The following is an 18,858-nucleotide window of genomic DNA, read 5'->3' on the forward strand; positions in this document are numbered from 1 at the left end:
ATTGTCATGCACTCCAAGTGGGAGTGTGGTACAAACAGGTTTTCTTTATCAAAACTCAAACCATCTATATACACTTTGACCCAGCATATATCCTATAAGTATGCAAAAAATAAATAAATGCTCACTGTAGCACTGTCTGTATTAAAAAAAAAAAAAGAAGAAGAAAACAGAAAACAACCTAAAGTTCATTAATGAAGGCCTGGTTAAATAAATTATGCTACACCCATACCATGGAATACCAAGCAATTTTTTTTCAATGAGGTATATACACATTATACATATGCAATAAGGAAAAATATTCAAAGTTATATTTAACCTGAAAACAGCAATTTTCAGCAGCAGCAACTAAACTATACTGAGTGCTTATTAAGCATCAGGCACTTGTGCTAAGTGTTTAAATAATAAATTCATTTAATCTCATAACTTCATGACAAAGAATTTTTACAAAAAAGGAAACACAGATATACAGATATTAAGTAATTTCCCAAGAAAACACAGCTAGTAAATGACAGAAGAACCAGGATTCAAACTGAGACTATCTGAATCCAGAGCTTACACACTTAAACAGTAATAATATAATTCAAAACAGTACCAACCAATCTGTGTTTGGGTGTAGAGATTACTTAAAATCTTTCAGGCACGCCTGGGTGGCTCATTTGGTTAAGTGTCTGACTTTGGCTCAGGTCATGATCTCAGGGCCCTGGGATAGAGCCCCATGACAGGATCTGAGCTCAGCAGGGAGTCTGCTTCTCCCCCTTCCTCTGCCCCTCCCTCTGCTCATTTCTCTGTCTCAAATAAATAAAATCTTTAAAAATCATATCAAAACAAATCAAATCTTTAGGGGCACCTGGGTGGCTCAGTCAGTTAAGTGTCCAACTCTTGATTTTGGCTCAGGTCATGATCTCTCGGTCATGAGATCTTGCCCCATGTTGGGCTCCGCACTGGGCAAAGCCTGCTTAAATTCTCTCTCCCTCTCCCTTTACCCCTCCCCTGTTTTCTCTTTCTCTCTCTCTCTCTCTCAAAAAACAAAAAATAACCATCACCACTACCACCAACAAAAAAATACACTCTCAAGTTATTCCCTATGATCTCCTTATTTGCTGCACATAAAGTTTCTTTTGCGTAACAACTCCAAACCAAACCAAACCAAACCAAAACCAAAACCAAATCAAACAAACACATTCTCCAGCCTGGAAAGCAAGGAAAAGAAAAGGGGGGGCTTTTACCTTTCCCATTATAATCTTCAATGCTATTTGAATTTCCTTTTTAAAGTAAGCAAATATTTTTATACTTTTTCAAAAATTTTGACCATATGACAACAGTGAACTTGATTCATCTTGCAAACTAAGGATACTCTCCAATTAACTGGATCCAGAAACTTCAAAAAGTGAGCATCCCCACTAACTTCACAAAGTTGAATCTCTTTCAACACCTCACAACTGCTCATATTCATCATCATAAATGTCAGAAAAGCACTAAAAACTCCCAATAGCACTAAAATTAAAACTAACGTGGTATTTTCAGTTTCATTACCCTTAAAATTGTTTTGCTCAATTATTATTCTGGATAAGCACACCTAACTGATATGCTGAAACCCCTACTATTCTTAGCTATACAACTGTTTTTGAGCAATAACACACAGATCTCAACTCAAAGACAACACAGCAAAATTAATAACACAGGAAACAACAAATGTTGGCGAGGATGTAGAGAAAAAGGAACCCTCCTACACTGTTAGTGGGGATGCAAACTGGTGCAGCCACTCTGGAAAACAGAACGGAGGTCCCTCAAAAACTTAAAAATAGAACTACCCTATGATCTAGCAATTGCACTACTAGGTCTTTACCCAAAGGATACAAAAATACAGATTGGAAGGGGTACATGCACCTCGATGTTTGTAACAGCATTATCAATGATAACCAAGCCATTGAAAGAGCCAGAATCCATAGACTGATGAATGGATAAAGAAGATGTGGTGTATGTATACAATGGAATATTACTCAGCATTCAAAAACAATGAAATCTTGCCATTTGCAAGGACATGGATGGAGCTAGAGCGTATTGTGCTAAGCGAAGTCAGTCAGTCAGAGAAAAACAAATACCATGATTTCACTCATATGTGGAATTTAGGCAACAAAACAGATGAACATGTGGGAAGGAAAGAAAAAAAAGAGGAGAGAGGGGAAGGCAAATCCTAACAGACTCTTGACAATAGAGAACTGAGGGTTGATATAGGGAGGTGAGTGGGGAATGGGTAAAATGGGTGATGGGTATTAAGGAGGGCACTTGTTATGATTTAAGTGATGAATCACTAAATTCTACTCCTGAAAGCAACATGCTAACTAACTAGAATTTAAATAAAAATTTAGAAGGAAAACAAAGACAGCCCAGGATAATGAAGTTCAAATATGCACTATGTGTACTATTCATTCATTCACCCATTTGGCAAACATTTATTAGTGCCCATTTATTACGTCAAGCACTGTGCTAGGTGCTGGGGATATAACAGAACAAGACAAACCAGGTTTCTATCCTCTGAAATTTATATTCTAGTGGGGAAAAAAGCCAGGAAAAGCTTTATTCTGAAGTATGCACACGTTTCTCTGAAACCACAAGCTAACATACTAATGATTACAAATGACCTTAAATTAGGATTAAACAGAATGGCATGTGCATATTTTTTTAAATTAAAGTTTAATTATTATTAATTATTTAGGAAAGCAGTGGATTTCATTCAAAGAACTATGCAATCCTGGAAGCTTAATTATTATTAATTATTTAGGAAAGCAGTGGATTTCATTCAAAGAACTATGCAATCCTGGAAGCATCTCTCTCTGTGAAACTATTCTCAGAAGGCAGGAGGTTGGAGGAGAAATGGCTGAGGCCACACAAAGCTAAAATGTACTAAGTTAAAGCTTACTCTGCAGCAGTCACTGGACTGAGAGCATTTCAAATGTATTATTTCATGCAAACTCCACCATAACCCCAGTTAGAGTATTATGCCCACTTTGAGATAAGAAAGCCAACTAAGACAGGCTAAGTAACTTGCCCAAAGTTAACTAGTAAGATCGCTGCACCAGTCTCTGAATCCTGGCCTTCTGAAACGGAACCTAAACTCTATAATCTCTGCACTGGACTGGGTCCTGAATGGCAGCAGGCTGATGATGGAGAGATGTGTATTTAATCTTGTAGGCAGTGGGAAGGAGGGCTTACAAGATTCTCAAGCAAAGCAAAAAGAGCATCTCATTCAGTCTGATTACAGAGGCCAACTTTAGGAAGATAACTCTGTCCACTGTGTATAATGACCTAGATCAGGGAGTCAGTGGCATCAATGAGTAAAGGGATCCACATACCTGGAAATGTTCGGAAGCTAAGAGCTCTTAGAATGGAGATCACAACCCAGCCTCCTGATACCCTCCTCTCCAGGGAATTTTCCTTCCTTCCATTAAACCGAAATATTGAAAAATTTTGAATAATATGTGAACCACATGTCACAACCACATTTTTTTAAAAATAGGCGCCACGCCCATCGTGGAGCCCAGCCTGGGGCTCAAACTCACTCTGAGATCATGACCTGAGCTGAGATCAAGAGTCGGGACACTGAACCGACTGAACCACATAGGCACCCCACAATCAAACATTTAACCTCCATCTAGTAGAATAATGTTTTCTAAACTGTGTTAGGCAGAGAACAACTGCTCAGAGAGACTCTATTCAGCCTGAGCTGGACTGAACAATTTTAATAGATGTGCTGGGACTTCCAAGAAACACTCCAGCCTCCTCTTGGAAAAACCAAAGAGAAAGGAAGGCAATGGAATCCTGATCAGGCTCAAATACCTTGGTTGTTTCCTTCAGTAAACAAACATTGCTTACCATGTGAAACCCCCAAGTATGATCACCACATGGCGTTTCAAACACTCTACCTGTGATGTTATAATTTCACACTTGCCACAATTAACTCAGCAGATGAGAATTATTTTCTGGTAGTTTCTGAATGTGTTTGGAATGTGGTGATAAGACATGCAGGAAGGGGTGTTAAGTGAGAAATGCTGGAAGATGAGAAATAAGAAATCCCTTACCTATAAAAATATTTTGGGGAAGGGAAATGTGAATTATATTTATACTTTTCCTACTTTACCGCACTTAATCCTCAAAGCCATCCACCAAGGATGGATTTAAATCCATCCATTAGTCAGTTTCAGGTCAGTCACCGGCATCCTTTTAGGACTTTATGACTTCTCCAGGTATGGTAGACAAAAATGTTCCCCGCCCCCCAACAATATGTCCACATCCTAATCCCTGAAATTTGTGATTATGTTACCTTCCACAGCAAAGGAAAATCAAATTGCAGATGGAATTAAGGCTGCGAATCAGTTAACCTTCAAACAGGGAGATTACCCTGCATTATCTGAGTGAGTCCAAAGTAATCACAAGAGTCTAGTAACTGTGAGAAGGACTCAATCTACTGTTGCGGGCTTTGAAAATGATAGAAGGAGGGGCAGTAAGTCAAGGAATGCAAGCATCCTCTACAAGCTGGAAAGGCAAAGAAACCGATCCCACCCAGAACATACAGAGAGGAACAAAACCGTTCCAACACCTTGATTTTAGCCCAGTGAGACATCAATCGACTTCTAACCTACAGCACTAAAAATAATAAATCTGTGTTGTCTTAAACCACTAAATTTGTGGTAACTTGTTATGGGAGCAAACAGAAACCTAATACACTAGGCTTCTTCTAATCCTTGGATTTTAGAAAAATTTTGTCAATAATAACTATTAACAATTACTAAATTCCAGGTAGTTTCCTATAATCCAGGACACTACCAGTCTGTGAACTGTTGGGGGCTGGTCTCCAAAGAAATAAGTACAGAAATTGAGAGTGTTTATTTTTATATAATTTAACATTGCCAGACATCCAATTTCATGTCTGCTGAATCTAATAAAAAAATGTGACTCGTATTTATGTCTATCTGTTCCATTTCACTTATCTATTGTATCCTATTTTACAAAGTGTTGCTTGAGACATGTGAAACTTTTGTCATTTCCAGAAAAGGAATGCAAAGCACTGACAGGTTAAACGCTTGCTCAAGTTCAGAGAGAGTAATTCTCTTTCACCTATTCACTGGATTAACAAATATTTATAAAAAGCGCTGCACGCCAGACACCAAGCTCCACGCTGGAACTTCTGTGTTATAAAGAAGTAGACGGCAGAGCGCCCAGCCTTCCCCGGTGGGAGAGTCCAATTCCTCTCTGAGACCCAGGAGTCGCCCTAGACCGCCTCACTGGCAGCGCTCCCTGCTGGTTTCCCGTCCAGCACTCACCCAGGAAGATGTGCGCAAAGGCGTGCGGACAAAGCAAGTCCAGCACGTAAATGCCGCACAGAAGTACAGCAAATGGAGAAAAACACCAACCACTAGCTCTCTGCGGACTAGCCCCGCGGCAAGGCCAAGACACACCCCTGATCCTAGCCCCACCCGTAGGCCAGGCTCCGCCCCAACTCCCACTCCACCCACCACGCCGGGGCACCCCTCAAACCCCAGCCCCATCCACCGCGTCTCCGGCGAGCTCCCGCTACTCACTGTCTTCTGCTCGAGCTCCGCCTTCCGCCACAGCTTCGAATGCCGCTCCAAAGCGCTCGCGAAGCCGCCTTGGCCCATTTTAGGCTCTGTGGAGTCGGAACTCCCGCTCCCGGAGCTACTCTCAGTGCCTGCGCCTCGACAGGGCCGAGAGAAGAGAAACACTCGCAGGAGATGGCTCTCGGCAGTTACGGCACGGGTCCGACACAGCGCCGCCATGACGGCTCCGCAACCTCTGACCTTGGACCTCTCCGCAAGCGCGCAGGCCACGGGGCGGAGCAACGGATGGTCCACCCACTTGCCGAGCACTGGCGACCCAGGAGTGCAGTGTAGTCGGTGCAGGGGACGGGGGTAGGGAGAGATGGTTGAACTGAAATCGGTGAATTAAATCGTTGGTGCCTAGGGGTCCCCTACAGGCAGCGATCTGCTAGGTTTTTCGTGGAAAGTGTTTTTGACTTGCAGGAATTTCGTTCCTCGGAGCATCGCTTGGCCCTTGTCCTGCCGCAAATTCTAGTAATGCGACACTTGCTAGCCCCCCGCCTGGGTTTTTACCCCAGATGGCCGCAAGATTTGTTTTTCGGGTCTCTGCTCAAATATGAGGCTCTCCGTGATTACCTTATTTAGAACTGGAACCCCAAACACACTATCGGAGTCCCCGGGTTTCCTTTGTACCATTTAGCATTCTTAACATTGCTATATAGTTTACTTTTAATGTTGTTTTGCGTCTGCTCTCCCGAATTTGTAAACTCCTTGCTGTTGGATCCCTGACACCGGACACACAGTGGAGTTCAATGAATGTGTGTGAAATCCTGGCTCCCAAGTTTGTCTTTTTTCGCCTCTTCTGAGGTCGGTCCACTGATGTTCAAAAGTTAATCTTTCTGAGACGTTTTTGTCACCTGTAGATAGCTACAATTCCTTCTAAGTAATTACATTTCGGAATGTGCCTAAAAAGACACCACCAGAGATCCCCACCCTATTTTCTCCCTTTTCCTCATCAATGTTAATTCCGAGAATTTGCCTACCCTTTCAAAACCAAGCCTAACTTTAAAAATGTTCACAAACTAAGCTGTCCATCGATCTTCTATCAGTTTTATATTAATCCACAGCAAGCCCTTTTACAGTTCATTTGCAAGTACTTTGATGGAAGGAATTTTTATGTATAACCACAGCCCTTATTTTAATAGTATCTGACTACAGATTTTGTGTCTTTCTGATGTTCTCATCAATTGCATGGTTAGTACACAGAAAACTAGAAGTGCATTAACCTTGGAATGGTGCATAATTGTATGAATCACATACATTACTACTAGCCAACTGTAGGGTAATCGTTACAAATTCAGTAGGGGGCTTAAGATAGATTCTACTCCAGGGTGTTCTTTCTTGGCACTGAAGCTGTTTATTTCATTTGACCATTAATGAAGTCTTACCTGAGACATTTTTGCCTTGTTATCTGTGGCTATTGCTACTTATACTTCCCTTCAGGAAAAAGTGGTAAATTTGTAAAGAGCATTGGCCAGTGACTTCATGAACCCCTTAGTTATAGTTGACTGTAATCCTGATCTCAGGCAGACCAATTTAATGTTGATTTGGCTTCCTCACTTGTAAAGCCAAGCCATTAGCCCCCCTGCTAAATTTTAAGTGCTTTGTAAATTTAACTAAATCAATAGCTACAGAACAAATAGGATTACTAAAGTCCCAGCTCTAAAATTCAATAGATATATTCATGTCCTACCTTAGCCAAATGATAAATTCCTTGAGGATTATGACAGTGGACCTTGTGGGACAAATCCTGAGGTTTTTAATATATAAAAGTTTGTATCAACTGACTTCAAGTTATGCTTAGTTCTTTCCCTTGGGTAGAACATTAGAAGTATGAAATGAGAGGAACTGTAAAGGACTGGGCAAATCAACAAGGAGATATCTATACTTTGTCCTAGCCTATATGAACACCAACTGTAACCATCAGTTCTTGATGGCACCTTAGGGATTCTGATCCTGCTCTACTCCTTGCACTACACCTTCCTTCTTGTTTTATTAAAAATACAATCCTCTTTTTTTCCCCTGTAGCTTGCAAATTGTTAGTACACTCTGTAAAAATATTAGTAATGGTGGATGGCAAGGAAAGTGAACAGAATATAGTTCAAGTCCTGGCTCCACCTGTGAGGGTTGTTAATCTCATTTATAAAATGGTTACACTGCCACAACCTTGAGCAACGACTTAAGAGAAATGAGTCAAAATGCCCAACACTTACTGAAAGTTTAATAAATAGTGGCTATTAATGTCTGTGTGGAGGTGACCAGGAAGTGATTAGAAATTCCTATCTTAAAGCTTACATAAAAACCTAGAAAAAAGGACAGGACTAGTGATACACTGGGGAGATAATAGTATTACTCTAAAGATATTCATCTCTATGGCTGAAATGACTAAGATCATTAAGGAGATCATGTATGCAAGATCAATAGGGACAGGCAGTAACATTTAAGGAGTTGGAAGAAGAGAGTATCAGAAAATAGTCCAAGTGGAAAATAAGAATAGAGAATTGATCCTAGAAACCAGGAAGACCAAAGCATGTTGACATGGAGAATGTTAAAGCAAAAGATCATACCCACTTATAAATATTCCCACAACAAAACTGTGTTAGGTTTTTACTGTATACTAAGGAAGACCACCAAATTAAAAGAATCACACTACCAACCAACCTTACTCCGTAATCAAAATTGTATATGAGTTGGCAAGAAATTTAGTCACCAAGTAGCATTTATATAAGTATGAAATCCTGGCTGGTGATAGGTACATGCAGGCCCTGCCCTCTGAAGGCTTATAAACTAAGAGTTCTTTCCACTCATTCTGATTTTGGTTCATTTTGATTTCAGAGTCTGAATAATATGGAAATTATCTGTATAAGGTATGCAGGTTTACTTAAAAGTGATACTATTTTATAATAACTCTAACCCAACACAGTCTCTATAATTAATCCAATTACAATGGGACAGTCCCAAATTAATCGTCAAATGTTTCTTCGCTATGGGCAAAAAAATCTGATTTTTCATCGGAGTCTTAAGAGCTATAAAGAAACACATATGATGCTGACAGGACCTTATGTAGCATCTCCTCTATATACATCAAGCAAACAGTCACTTATAGTCAACATTTAACTTTTTCAGTTTTGATACACTAATTCCATATTGCTACTTAATGGGGGTTTTTCCATATCTAGGATATGAAGTGTCTGGAGAGAAGTTGTAATAATGGACTCACCTCTTTCCTTGACACATAATACATACAAAAGAACCCATACCCAAGTTACAGAATTTTTATTGTTTTCAAATACTATACAAAAAAAAAAAAAATACAGTGTGCATTTAATGATAAACAGATCCAGAAACCGTGATTCCAAATTAAAGGTGTTTTTTTTTTCTTCTCTATTTCAGTAGTTTGAATTACTAAAAGAATAATCCAGTGAATTCTCTCTTCCAATGATTACTTTGGCCTCATAAGCATGAGAATTCTTGCTTTATTTTCCACAAACTCCATAAATTGAAGACAATCCTTTGTAAAAAGGGATTAATTTTAGGGATTATTTCCTTCTGTCACACTTCTTGTTCACTTAAACATCTGAGATTTCACTCTCAAGTTACTGTTTTCTTACAGTGTCAAACACAAAATTCAATAGAGTGACCAGGAACTCTCTGGCATTTTTAATAATTACTATGTTCCAAATTTCTTAAATATCTGTGAATTCATATTGAATCTTCCACAAAGACTATTTTGAATAATACTTCTAAGTCCATATGTTTGTTTTTCTAAATTCAATCTCTCACTACTTTTTACTACTACTTTTAAGATGCAGAGTACTTTGCAAAAGATTAAATCATTTAAAATTAAGTATAGGTAGATATCTGGAAAAGCAATTCTCCCAATTTCTTTCATGACCATCACCAATACTCACATACTCCCATCCCATTTTCCACTCCTTATTCTATCATTTCTCATTATAAAGTAGAGATCTGAATATATTTCACTCAGCCAAAGTTGAAAGATAGTAACAGGGCAGGACACCCAAGAAACAATGTGATGAAAAGATGATTAAAAAAAAAATGAAAGACTAGTTGGAAAAAAATAATTTAACAGTTATGATGAGTAACCACAGTATTTCTATAAAAAGACAAATTTTTACAGATCCAGTCCTCCAGGACAGTGCTTCAACAACTGGGGCAATTGCCTTAAAGCCTCTTCAAGGAAATAATTTATATGTTAGTCTGACACCATTAAGTAGTGATTTAAAGCAGATAGTAAAAAAAAAAAATGGTTTTTTTGGCATAGACACCAGTTGATTATTTAATACAAGCTGTTTCCAGACCACTGGTCTCACAATAAATATTGAGACCTATACTACTGATAGACAGAATTTATTAGGCTTTTCACATTTAATAGAGCATATTTTCAGTTGCATCTAAAGTGCTATAACAAAAGCTCTAGCAATCAAGAATGGCAGCATGTTACTCATAACAATCAACACTTGTGGCTTTTCAAATTTGGTTTTCATAAGATAATTTATCCTGAAGTTAAATCTAGTCATGCTTTAAAAAAAAAATGCCTCAGGTCACTCCAAGCTTGGCAATTAACATTTGGCATAAACAATACTAAAACAATCACAACTTGATAAATAACAAATACAACATTATAGGCCATAACCATACACAGAATAATGAAAAGGTAATAGTGATGAATAAGTAGCTATTAGAAGAGAGTACCTTGGCCTCCATGCAGATACTTCTAGAGGCTTTGGTTCATTCAGCCCTGCCATTTTTTCAAAGTAGGGGGGCAATGTCTACATTTTATAATTTCTAACACAATGAAAACAAATAAGTAGAAAACAATCAGTTGATTTTCATTAATGCATTAAATCCTCAGGAGTTACCTACCACCAACCCCTTAGTATAAAATCTTTTCAAGTTAAATTAGTCATACAATTTCGTGTGCTTATTTTTAAATGGTGCTAAATGAATTAAATGAAGACAGCAACGTCTCCCCTAATGTGACTGATCTTAGCATTTTTACAGCTACTGAGATCTAAAAAACGTTCAGGCTTTTGAATGGAACAGGTGATGAGAGTGTTCATATTTCAACCTGCTGGTAATTATAATATGCCTGATTCAAAATGTTATTTTGCAACTTACTCTGAAACTAGAAATTCAGTCTCATGAAAAATAAGTTAAGAGAAGTGGCATAATAACAAATATACTGAAATGGTTACTGTCACAAATGGTGACGAGGATGTGAGGATTCCACTCTCAAGTTACCTAGGACTCTGAACTACCTCACACGTTGTCACTTACCAAACTAACAAATTGGATGTAGAGCTGATTTATTTAGTCTGCTGTCTTCAGACACAAAAGATATACCTTCTATCGGAACAATGCTTATTCAAAAATATTTTTTGTAGCTGGTCGTTCTTCCCTCGGAGGTAAAGAAAATTATGCCAAAACTTTTAATAACCAGGATTCAGGAAATTTTAAAGAAAATTTTAGTTAGCAATCAAATACACAGAGGTTCAAGAAGGAAACAAGAAAATCATATTGAAGACAAAGATCAAAGTGGCATCCCAGATCCAGAGCAATTTTGTAAAGTAGGAAAGCAATTATGATAACCTGAAGCTTCGGAGATCATTCTAATGAGGATCCCCAGGGATTACCTGTGTTTTTTTATAATGGTGTTTCCTAAATCAGGGCCCTTAAATGCACATTAAAGGGTGTTTCCCAGGAACAGAAGTGAAGATATACTTTTATTTTGTTCAACCCACAAACTATTTGGTCAAATGAATATGTAAAGCTAATTAAAAGCACATCTGGTGGAAATTCACGGCAACGAATGTTGACAAGATGTGCTTGGATCTTGCTTGCAGCATCTGGCAGTGGGTAGCAGAACAAAGGTAAGGACCTCATGGGCTCGCCTGCGTCTGTTCTGGAAGAGGCTCCGGCGCACTGGCATTTGCAGTTGAATTCAAGACTTCTCCAAAATCCCCGCCAGCCGGCTTGGTTCCCCCTACTTTAGACTTTAAAAAAAGTTCAAAAAGGACAAGACATCATGAAACATAAACTCAGCTGACTCTGCAAAAAAGTAACTCAAATTTTACTTTGAAGAACAAATCGATCTGGGACCTAATAGCCCAGTGACGATCATATATGTACAGAATTCAGTACTGTTGCAGTGTTTTTGGTGCAGTTTAATAAAGAAAACCGTGCGGGCTCCTCTGCGGAAATATTCAGATTGGTAGATTCTACCCCTCCTCTTTTTTCCCATCTGCTCATAGTTCTTCCCAGAAAAATCTGTCCAAAAAACTTTCTAAGACCTATTATTCTAAAATATCTATTCGAAGTCTCTTTATATTTGGATAACACTTTGTATTCCATCAGATTGTTCACTCAGCTACACTCATTAAAGAAATATTGAATACGACAAAGGAAAGAATTATATCTATTTTTCCCAGTTACAGTGTAAATTTCTTAACCCGCTGCTACTTAAAGTGTGGTGCAAGGACCCCCAGACAGACTCAGCGTCACCTGGGAGTTTGTTAGACATGTAGGATCAGACCAACTTCCCCACGCCCATCTACAGAGGTCTCCAGAGGCTTCCTAGACAAGTTATAGTTTGTGAAGCACTACTCCAAATCTGGCCTGAAATTTTGTCAATAAACATCTGTCTGCATGAATAGGTCTGCCTTATATTTGTATCATACTTTATGCTTTTCAAAACCCTTATTATTTCACTTCATCCTTAATAACACTGACATATCTATGCTCTCTCTGTTACCTCTCCTTACTGACCAACAGGAGAGCTAACATTAGGAAACCAGTCAGTAACCCACAATGCAACTCACAGTAGGTTTAACTTGATGCTCGTAGTTCAATCTTAACTGACTAGCCACAGACACATTATCAGTTGGAATTTAGTTGAAATTTTTTCTCACTCGCTTTGGTTTCCCATCCGAATCTTTGAATTGTTTGGGAAATCTGCATGACTTGTGTCTACTGTATATTTATTAAATTTATTAAAACACGTCTTAATTAGAGGAAAATATTAAGACCCTTGCAATTCAACATGTCTAACGTTGAACTCCTCCCACAACTGGTCTCTATTCTTAAGACTTTATTTTTTTTTTAAGATTTTATTTATTTATTTGACAGAGAAAGAGATAGTGAGAGCATTAACACAAGCAGGGGGAGTGGGAGAGGGAGAAGCAGGCCTTCTTTAAGACTTTAAATGGCTGTAGCACCTACCTAGTTGGCCCAGTCAGATACCTGGGAGTCATCCTTGATCCTTCCCCATCTTATGCCACATCCAATCAATCAATGACTTTTGGGCTGTCGTTTCTAAATTCTAAATCTCTCTCAACCCATCACATCAGCACTACCTTAATTCACTCCACCACCATCTTTGGCCTGGATTACAACTCCTTCCTCCTAACTAGTCTTCCTGACTCCAATCTTCCTCCCCTCAGATCTGCAGGGCACCAGTGATCTTTCTAAAATGCACAGGATAAACCACCCACATTGTCTAAAATCTTTTAAAGGCTTCCCATTGCCCTAAGTCCAAATTCTTTAGTGTGGCCTACCCATCGCCCTAGCTTCATCTCCTGCTCACTACCCTATAGCACAGCGAAGTTCCTGGTATTCCTCAAAAGGGCTCCAAAGCTCCAAACATTCCCCTCAACCTAAAAACCTCCATTTATATTATTGTGTCCTATGAGAAGCCCTCTCCTACCTTCCCTCCTAGGCTAGGTCAGACATTCCTGGTACTGGTCCCCACTGCATCCCAGAGTTTCCCAGTCATGGCACCTTACCTCACTTTATTTTCATTGGCCATTAAACTGTCTACACATCTTGCAGAAAGGGTCTCTGTCTCTTGATTACTGTGGTATCTCCAGGGCCTACCCCTGGCACATGGCAAATGCTCAATAATCAGATCAATGAATCAATCCAAAATCCAAACCTAAAAGTACACGTAGACCTGATGTTTAATTGAATATAAATGTAATTTAGCAAAATTATATCCCAAGTGTACAACTATATTTTACAGTCCCTTGGGAGGATATCTGTTTCATAAACTTTACTTTTAAAAATTGTAAGTTTTGGGGCACCTGGGTGGCTCAGTCATTAAGCATCTGCCTTCGGCTCAGGTCAGCATCAGCGTCCTGGGATCAAGCCCCACATCGGGCTCCCTGCTTGGCGGGCCTCCTTCTCCCTCTCCCCCTGCTTATATTCCCTCTCTCACTGTCTCTCTCTCTGTCAAGTAAATAAATAAAATCTTTAAAAAAAAAAAATTACAACTTTTTATCTGAATGGCACCTAGTCATGTTTCAAAAGCCAAGTTTCACCACAATTTATAGAATCAATACTCAGAGAGAGAATATATAGTAAATGACCAGGACATTTCTCCTCATCTTCAGTGTCAAAAGAATACAGTTGTCTGGTTTTCCAACCAATCATTTCAAAAACTAATGCTTAACGCAGATTTCAAGGAGAGCCTTACGATAGACCTCAAATAGTGAGAACCGAATTACAGTAAGCCTTGACTTCTACAATGTACAGTTTGTTTTCAAATACATGACTAGGCATTAAAAAGAATAAAGCAGGTCTCATACAGACCTAGAAGAATGACTAGGATATATTTTTTGCTCATCAAATATGTATTAAGTAGCTTCAATGTGCCAAGGACTATTCTAGGCCCTTGAGAAGCATCAGTGAGTAAAAAGAACAGGTCCCCATGTCTGTAGGATCATAGAGCATGTATGCTAGTGGGTCTGAATGAACAAGTTATAGGACTGTGTGTGCAGTGTGATTCCTTTCTGAAAAAATGTTTATACATTTATGTATTAAGACAAAAGGTGTGGGGCGCCTGGGTGGCTCAGTTGGTTAACCGACTGCCTTCGGCTCAGGTCATGATCCTGGAGTCCCGGGATCGAGTCCCGCATCAGGCTCTCTGCTTGGCAGGGAGTCTGCTTCTCCCTCTGACCCTCCTCCCTCTCATGCTCTCTGTCTCTCATTCTCTCTCTCTCTCAAATAAATAAATAAAATCTTTAAAAAAAAAAAAAAAGACAAAAGGTGTGTATTCATGTTTGTGCAAGAAAAAAGCTCCAGGTCATGGGACAGTGTTTGGTTTTCTTTCTTTCTTTCCATAAGCATCCCCTGTTTCTGCAATTTAAGAAAGACGCATTTAGAAATAAGTGACTCAGTTACAGTTCTGAAAGACTAAATCTGAGTATTTGTTTTTAAGCAGATTTATATAAAGCTTTTAAGATAATGCTTTTAGGGCGCCTAGGTGGCTCAGTTGGTTAAGCGACTGCCTTCGGCTCAGGTCATGATCCCAGAGTCCTGGGATCGAGTCCCACATCGGGCTCCCAGCTCAGTGGGGAGCCTGCTTCTCCCTCTGACCCTATCCCCTCTCATGCTGTTTCTCTCTCTCTCTCAAATAAATAAATAAAATATTTAAAAAAAAAAAAAAAGATAATGCTTTTAATCCTTAAAAACATCTATAGTACTTATCACATTTAGTTTATGAAGAAAGGAAATACTGGCTTTGCACAAACTCTGTAGAGAAGGCTGGGCAGTGGATGGGAACTAGACAACCTTTCACTTGTGATCCTAAGAGTTGATGATTTTATAATTTTGAGTATAATCTTGAAAAAAAATACAATTTACAAATTAATAAAGCTAGTCGTGGAAAAATGCCCACCTTCACTGAAATCAAAGCCATCAAAAAATAAAACCATAAATCATCAATAATGATCACCATGGCATCATCATCATCATCTTAAATGTTTGAACAAACATCTTAAAGGACTGAACAAACAATACCTGTCATAGGGTACATGCAAGCAACCATTAAATATAATTTTGAGGAAGAATATTTAATGGCATAGGAAAATGTATATGTTGTATTTGGTTAATTCTTTCTTAAAGCACAAAGGTGTAGTCCTACTACATACATATCACTGACTCTAGGTGGTATGACCAATGTTTCTGTGTGTTATTTTTTGTGCTTTTATAATGTTCTTGTTAATGTTCTACAATAAAATTTATATTAAATTTTATCTGGTTATAAAAGTATTTGAGTCGCACACAGTTCTCAAGTACTATACTGCTTTTGAAATTATACATTTCCTTTCAGCATTTAGCATCTGCCATGCTACAACATACACTCAAAAAACTGATTAAAAGAGAATATATCACCCATAATAATGTAGAGAATAAAGTTATTAAAGCTCTTTAAATACTTTTAGAAAGAAAGAGTAATGAGAATAATTCACCCACAGCAAAAAAATTTAAGGTACCAAGTAAGACATCACTATTCATCTCTACTTGCCTTTAAGTTTTCAACCTTTTCTTCAAATGATTTGAAAGTTGGGGAGTTTCTATGGAGAGAATGAAAAAGAGTTATGTTACAAACACTTAACAAAAACTCACCAGTTTTGCAAACATCATTAGTTGACTGTATTCCTTTTCGCCATTATTCTCAATCAACAAAGAGACAAGACATATTTAACTGTACATATGTGTGCAGGCGTACACACAAATCTGCATTATTAGGTAGGATGATCAATTTCTGGTCTAAGATTTCTACAACAATGCTTTCAGTTCCACAAACAGCCTGTCTCAGACATATGGGATAACAGAGTCAAGTGCATGTGTGAGGAGAGAGAACAAAGGCAGGTAAAACATCAGTTCTGTCACTTCAACCATCTAGTCGTGCCACTTTAATTTTGGTGAAGGTACTAGACTCTAAAGGTCAAGTTTAAATTCCCATGTTGCCCTGCAAGAGTCCTACACGAACCCACATCCCCAAACAGGACAAGCAGACCACGTAACGTTCCAAAACAGGGATCCTGGTTCCCAGGGAGCAGCATTAGAGCCGAGGAAAGAGACCAAAAGGAAGGGAGACACGAAGAAAGGTGGTTTTGTCTGCATCACAAAGCTGCCCCAGCTGACAGAGCACTCTGAGCCCAGGCGAAGCCTCTCCCACGCCTTCACATTCATCCATATTAATTAAGGAAGATCATAGCACCTATGTTGTTCACATCTGGGTTTCCAAAACTTCTAGACTATCCACCGGACCTCGAATATCCTTCCTATTAACCTAGATGAAAAAGGTAAAGAAGGGAACAAGGGGTCTCCTCCCTCCCACAGTGGTGATGGGCAGCCAGTCGCAAGGGGTGGGGCCCCAGATGCATCAGTAGCTCCTGGGAAGCTGTCGGCAATGCAAGTTCTCAGGTCCCACCTCAGGCCTACAGAAATCAGAAACCAGAGGTGGGGCCCAGCAAGCAGGGGGTTTAACAAGCTCTCCAGATAGTTCTGATGAATACTGAAGGTTAAGCCAAGCATATATTGTTAAAAATTCTCTGCCTCTCTAGAGAGGTTAAATGCGGTAATAACATACACCACTTGCACGTGTTTCCTGATGAAAGCGGACTGTGGAATTAAATCGCAGTTGGCTCCAAATGTCACAACGGGATGAGGGAAGCAGAAACGGAAGAAAAGTGGAGCAACTAAAGCTAATGCAGACAGGTGTGGTGGGACACCTTTTACACAAGCTGGGCGAAAGCAGCTTTATTAGATGAGTCGTGTTCACTTTTCCAATGAAGCAGATTAAAGATATGAAACAATTTTATGGGTTTACAAATGCAATAGAGATAATTCTTTTTTTTTAAATCACAAATCTTTAATGGATCTCTTGCACCCATCTTAACATCATAGGAAGAGCGGCTGAATACTGACACAGTGTGGATGCGCAGCTTACTTAGAGCAGAACCCCAGGTCCCTACTTCAGAACAGTTCAAGTTAAACATCTAAATAAAGAATAAGAAAGCATAAGAGCAACTACATTTTGTAAAAATATACTTTACCTCATAGCAGGCATGCTAATTGAATGTTGAATGGAGCGGATACTAAGAGGCAGCATTAAAAAGAGATAGACATGAAGTTAGTACAGTGATTAGACGTTATAAAACCTTGCTTTCTAGGAGCTTATTCTTTGGGCACCATGAAGACTTAATCTACTTTTTGAGGTGGAGGGGATCAAAGTTATTCCAACATAATTTATTTTTATTCATGAGCCAATTTTAAAATTTTTTTAATTTTTTTTTTTTTAGTTTATTTATATAATCTCTACACGCAACGTGGGCTTGAACTCATGACCCCAAGATCAAGAGTCACATGCTCCACTGACTGAGCCAGCCAGGCATCCCCTTCATGAGCCAATTTAACCCACGCAGTTAATAGAACTAATAATTCACCCTTGAATTTTATAGCACTTTGAACACTCTACAGTGCTTTCCTCTGTGTCTGTAGGGCTTCTAGCACCAAGGCTCAGAAGTTAAATGATTCACCCAAGGTCACAGCAGAATCCAGAATGGAACCTGGGTCTTCGGGACTCCTAATTCAATGTTCACCGCCTCCCCTCAAAAAACAAAACAGACACACAGGCACACACACGCACAAGTGAGGCCAGTGAAGGGCTCCAGCAGCTGCCTTTCTCCCACAGATTTGTGATCAGACCAAAATAAATCACCTATTTGACGACTTCAAGTGAGATTCATAGATCACACCTTAGGAGTAGTATCAGTTTTCTAATAAGAGACACTTGTACTTCATCCCAATTAACTAAATGTTCTTAATGCTCATTCAAATAACATGTGGCCCTTTGTTTTACTGGGACCAACTTCTCTAGGGCAATGCAGGTTCACCCACCATTCAGGTTCAAGGCTATTATCTACTCTCAGCCATCTCCCATAGAGACCACCTCACAAGATGAAAGCACTTTAATTTGGGGGCTCACAAAGTCACTGTAAATTGAAGATAATGGTTGCTGTCCTTGAAATATTCTGATGACTGACAGAGCGTTTTTGGTAGGAAATCTTTCCTTCGGTTAGGCTGGACAGTCCAAGGTATTCTCAATTATATTTGAGTATTGCGTGTGTGATTTAGTCTTCTCAAAAAAATCTGTTGTTACAAATGACAGTGTGTTTCAAGAGAAGCTCCCCCAATCTAGTTTTGCACTAATATGTAATGACATGGGAGTATGATCTTGATATAAATCAAAATATGCTGGCAGTTCACATAGTCAAGATAATTGGTAAAATATTTGGATATCTTCATACTTAATGTCGTGCATGACACATGCAAAGATCCATATTGCTCACCATTCTCTCTATAAGAGTGGTAGATACCTTGGGTATAAGACTATTCTAGGAGGAATTTGCTAATTCTTTTCCTGCTTGATCTA

The 18,858-nt window shown here is 39.0% G+C and overlaps 2 protein-coding genes across 6 annotated transcripts in view; both read right to left on the reverse strand.

Moving 5' to 3' along the window:
* Positions 1–5,836, reverse strand: part of MRPS28 (mitochondrial ribosomal protein S28) — a 109,081-nt gene extending 103,245 nt beyond the window's left edge. Inside the window, exon 1 of one of the 2 annotated variants that reach the window (XM_081816179.1) lies at positions 5,580–5,833. In XM_081816179.1, the coding sequence (XP_081672305.1) occupies positions 5,580–5,795 (216 nt within the window). In that variant the 5' untranslated portion in view covers positions 5,796–5,833. Of the gene's footprint in view, positions 1–5,579 lie in introns of both variants that reach the window. The other variant, XM_081816180.1, reaches the window with a different exon arrangement.
* Positions 5,837–8,874: 3,038 nt separating this feature from the next.
* Positions 8,875–18,858, reverse strand: part of TPD52 (tumor protein D52) — a 93,095-nt gene continuing 83,111 nt past the window's right edge. For 3 of the 4 annotated variants that reach the window (XM_081816178.1, XM_006727143.3, XM_081816177.1), the window contains 3 exons: positions 17,480–17,521; positions 15,943–15,991; positions 8,875–11,632 (listed from right to left, as the gene is read on the reverse strand). In XM_081816178.1, coding sequence (XP_081672304.1) covers positions 11,519–11,632; positions 15,943–15,991; positions 17,480–17,521 — 205 coding nt within the window. In that variant the 3' untranslated portion in view covers positions 8,875–11,518. The remainder of the gene's footprint in view (positions 11,633–15,942; positions 15,992–17,479; positions 17,522–18,858) is intronic. The other variant, XM_006727146.3, reaches the window with a different exon arrangement.

This window comes from Leptonychotes weddellii, chromosome 4 (genome assembly GCF_054177405.1).
Source record: "Leptonychotes weddellii isolate Sample4059 chromosome 4, ASM5417740v2, whole genome shotgun sequence".
Taxonomy (NCBI): domain Eukaryota; kingdom Metazoa; phylum Chordata; class Mammalia; order Carnivora; family Phocidae; genus Leptonychotes; species Leptonychotes weddellii.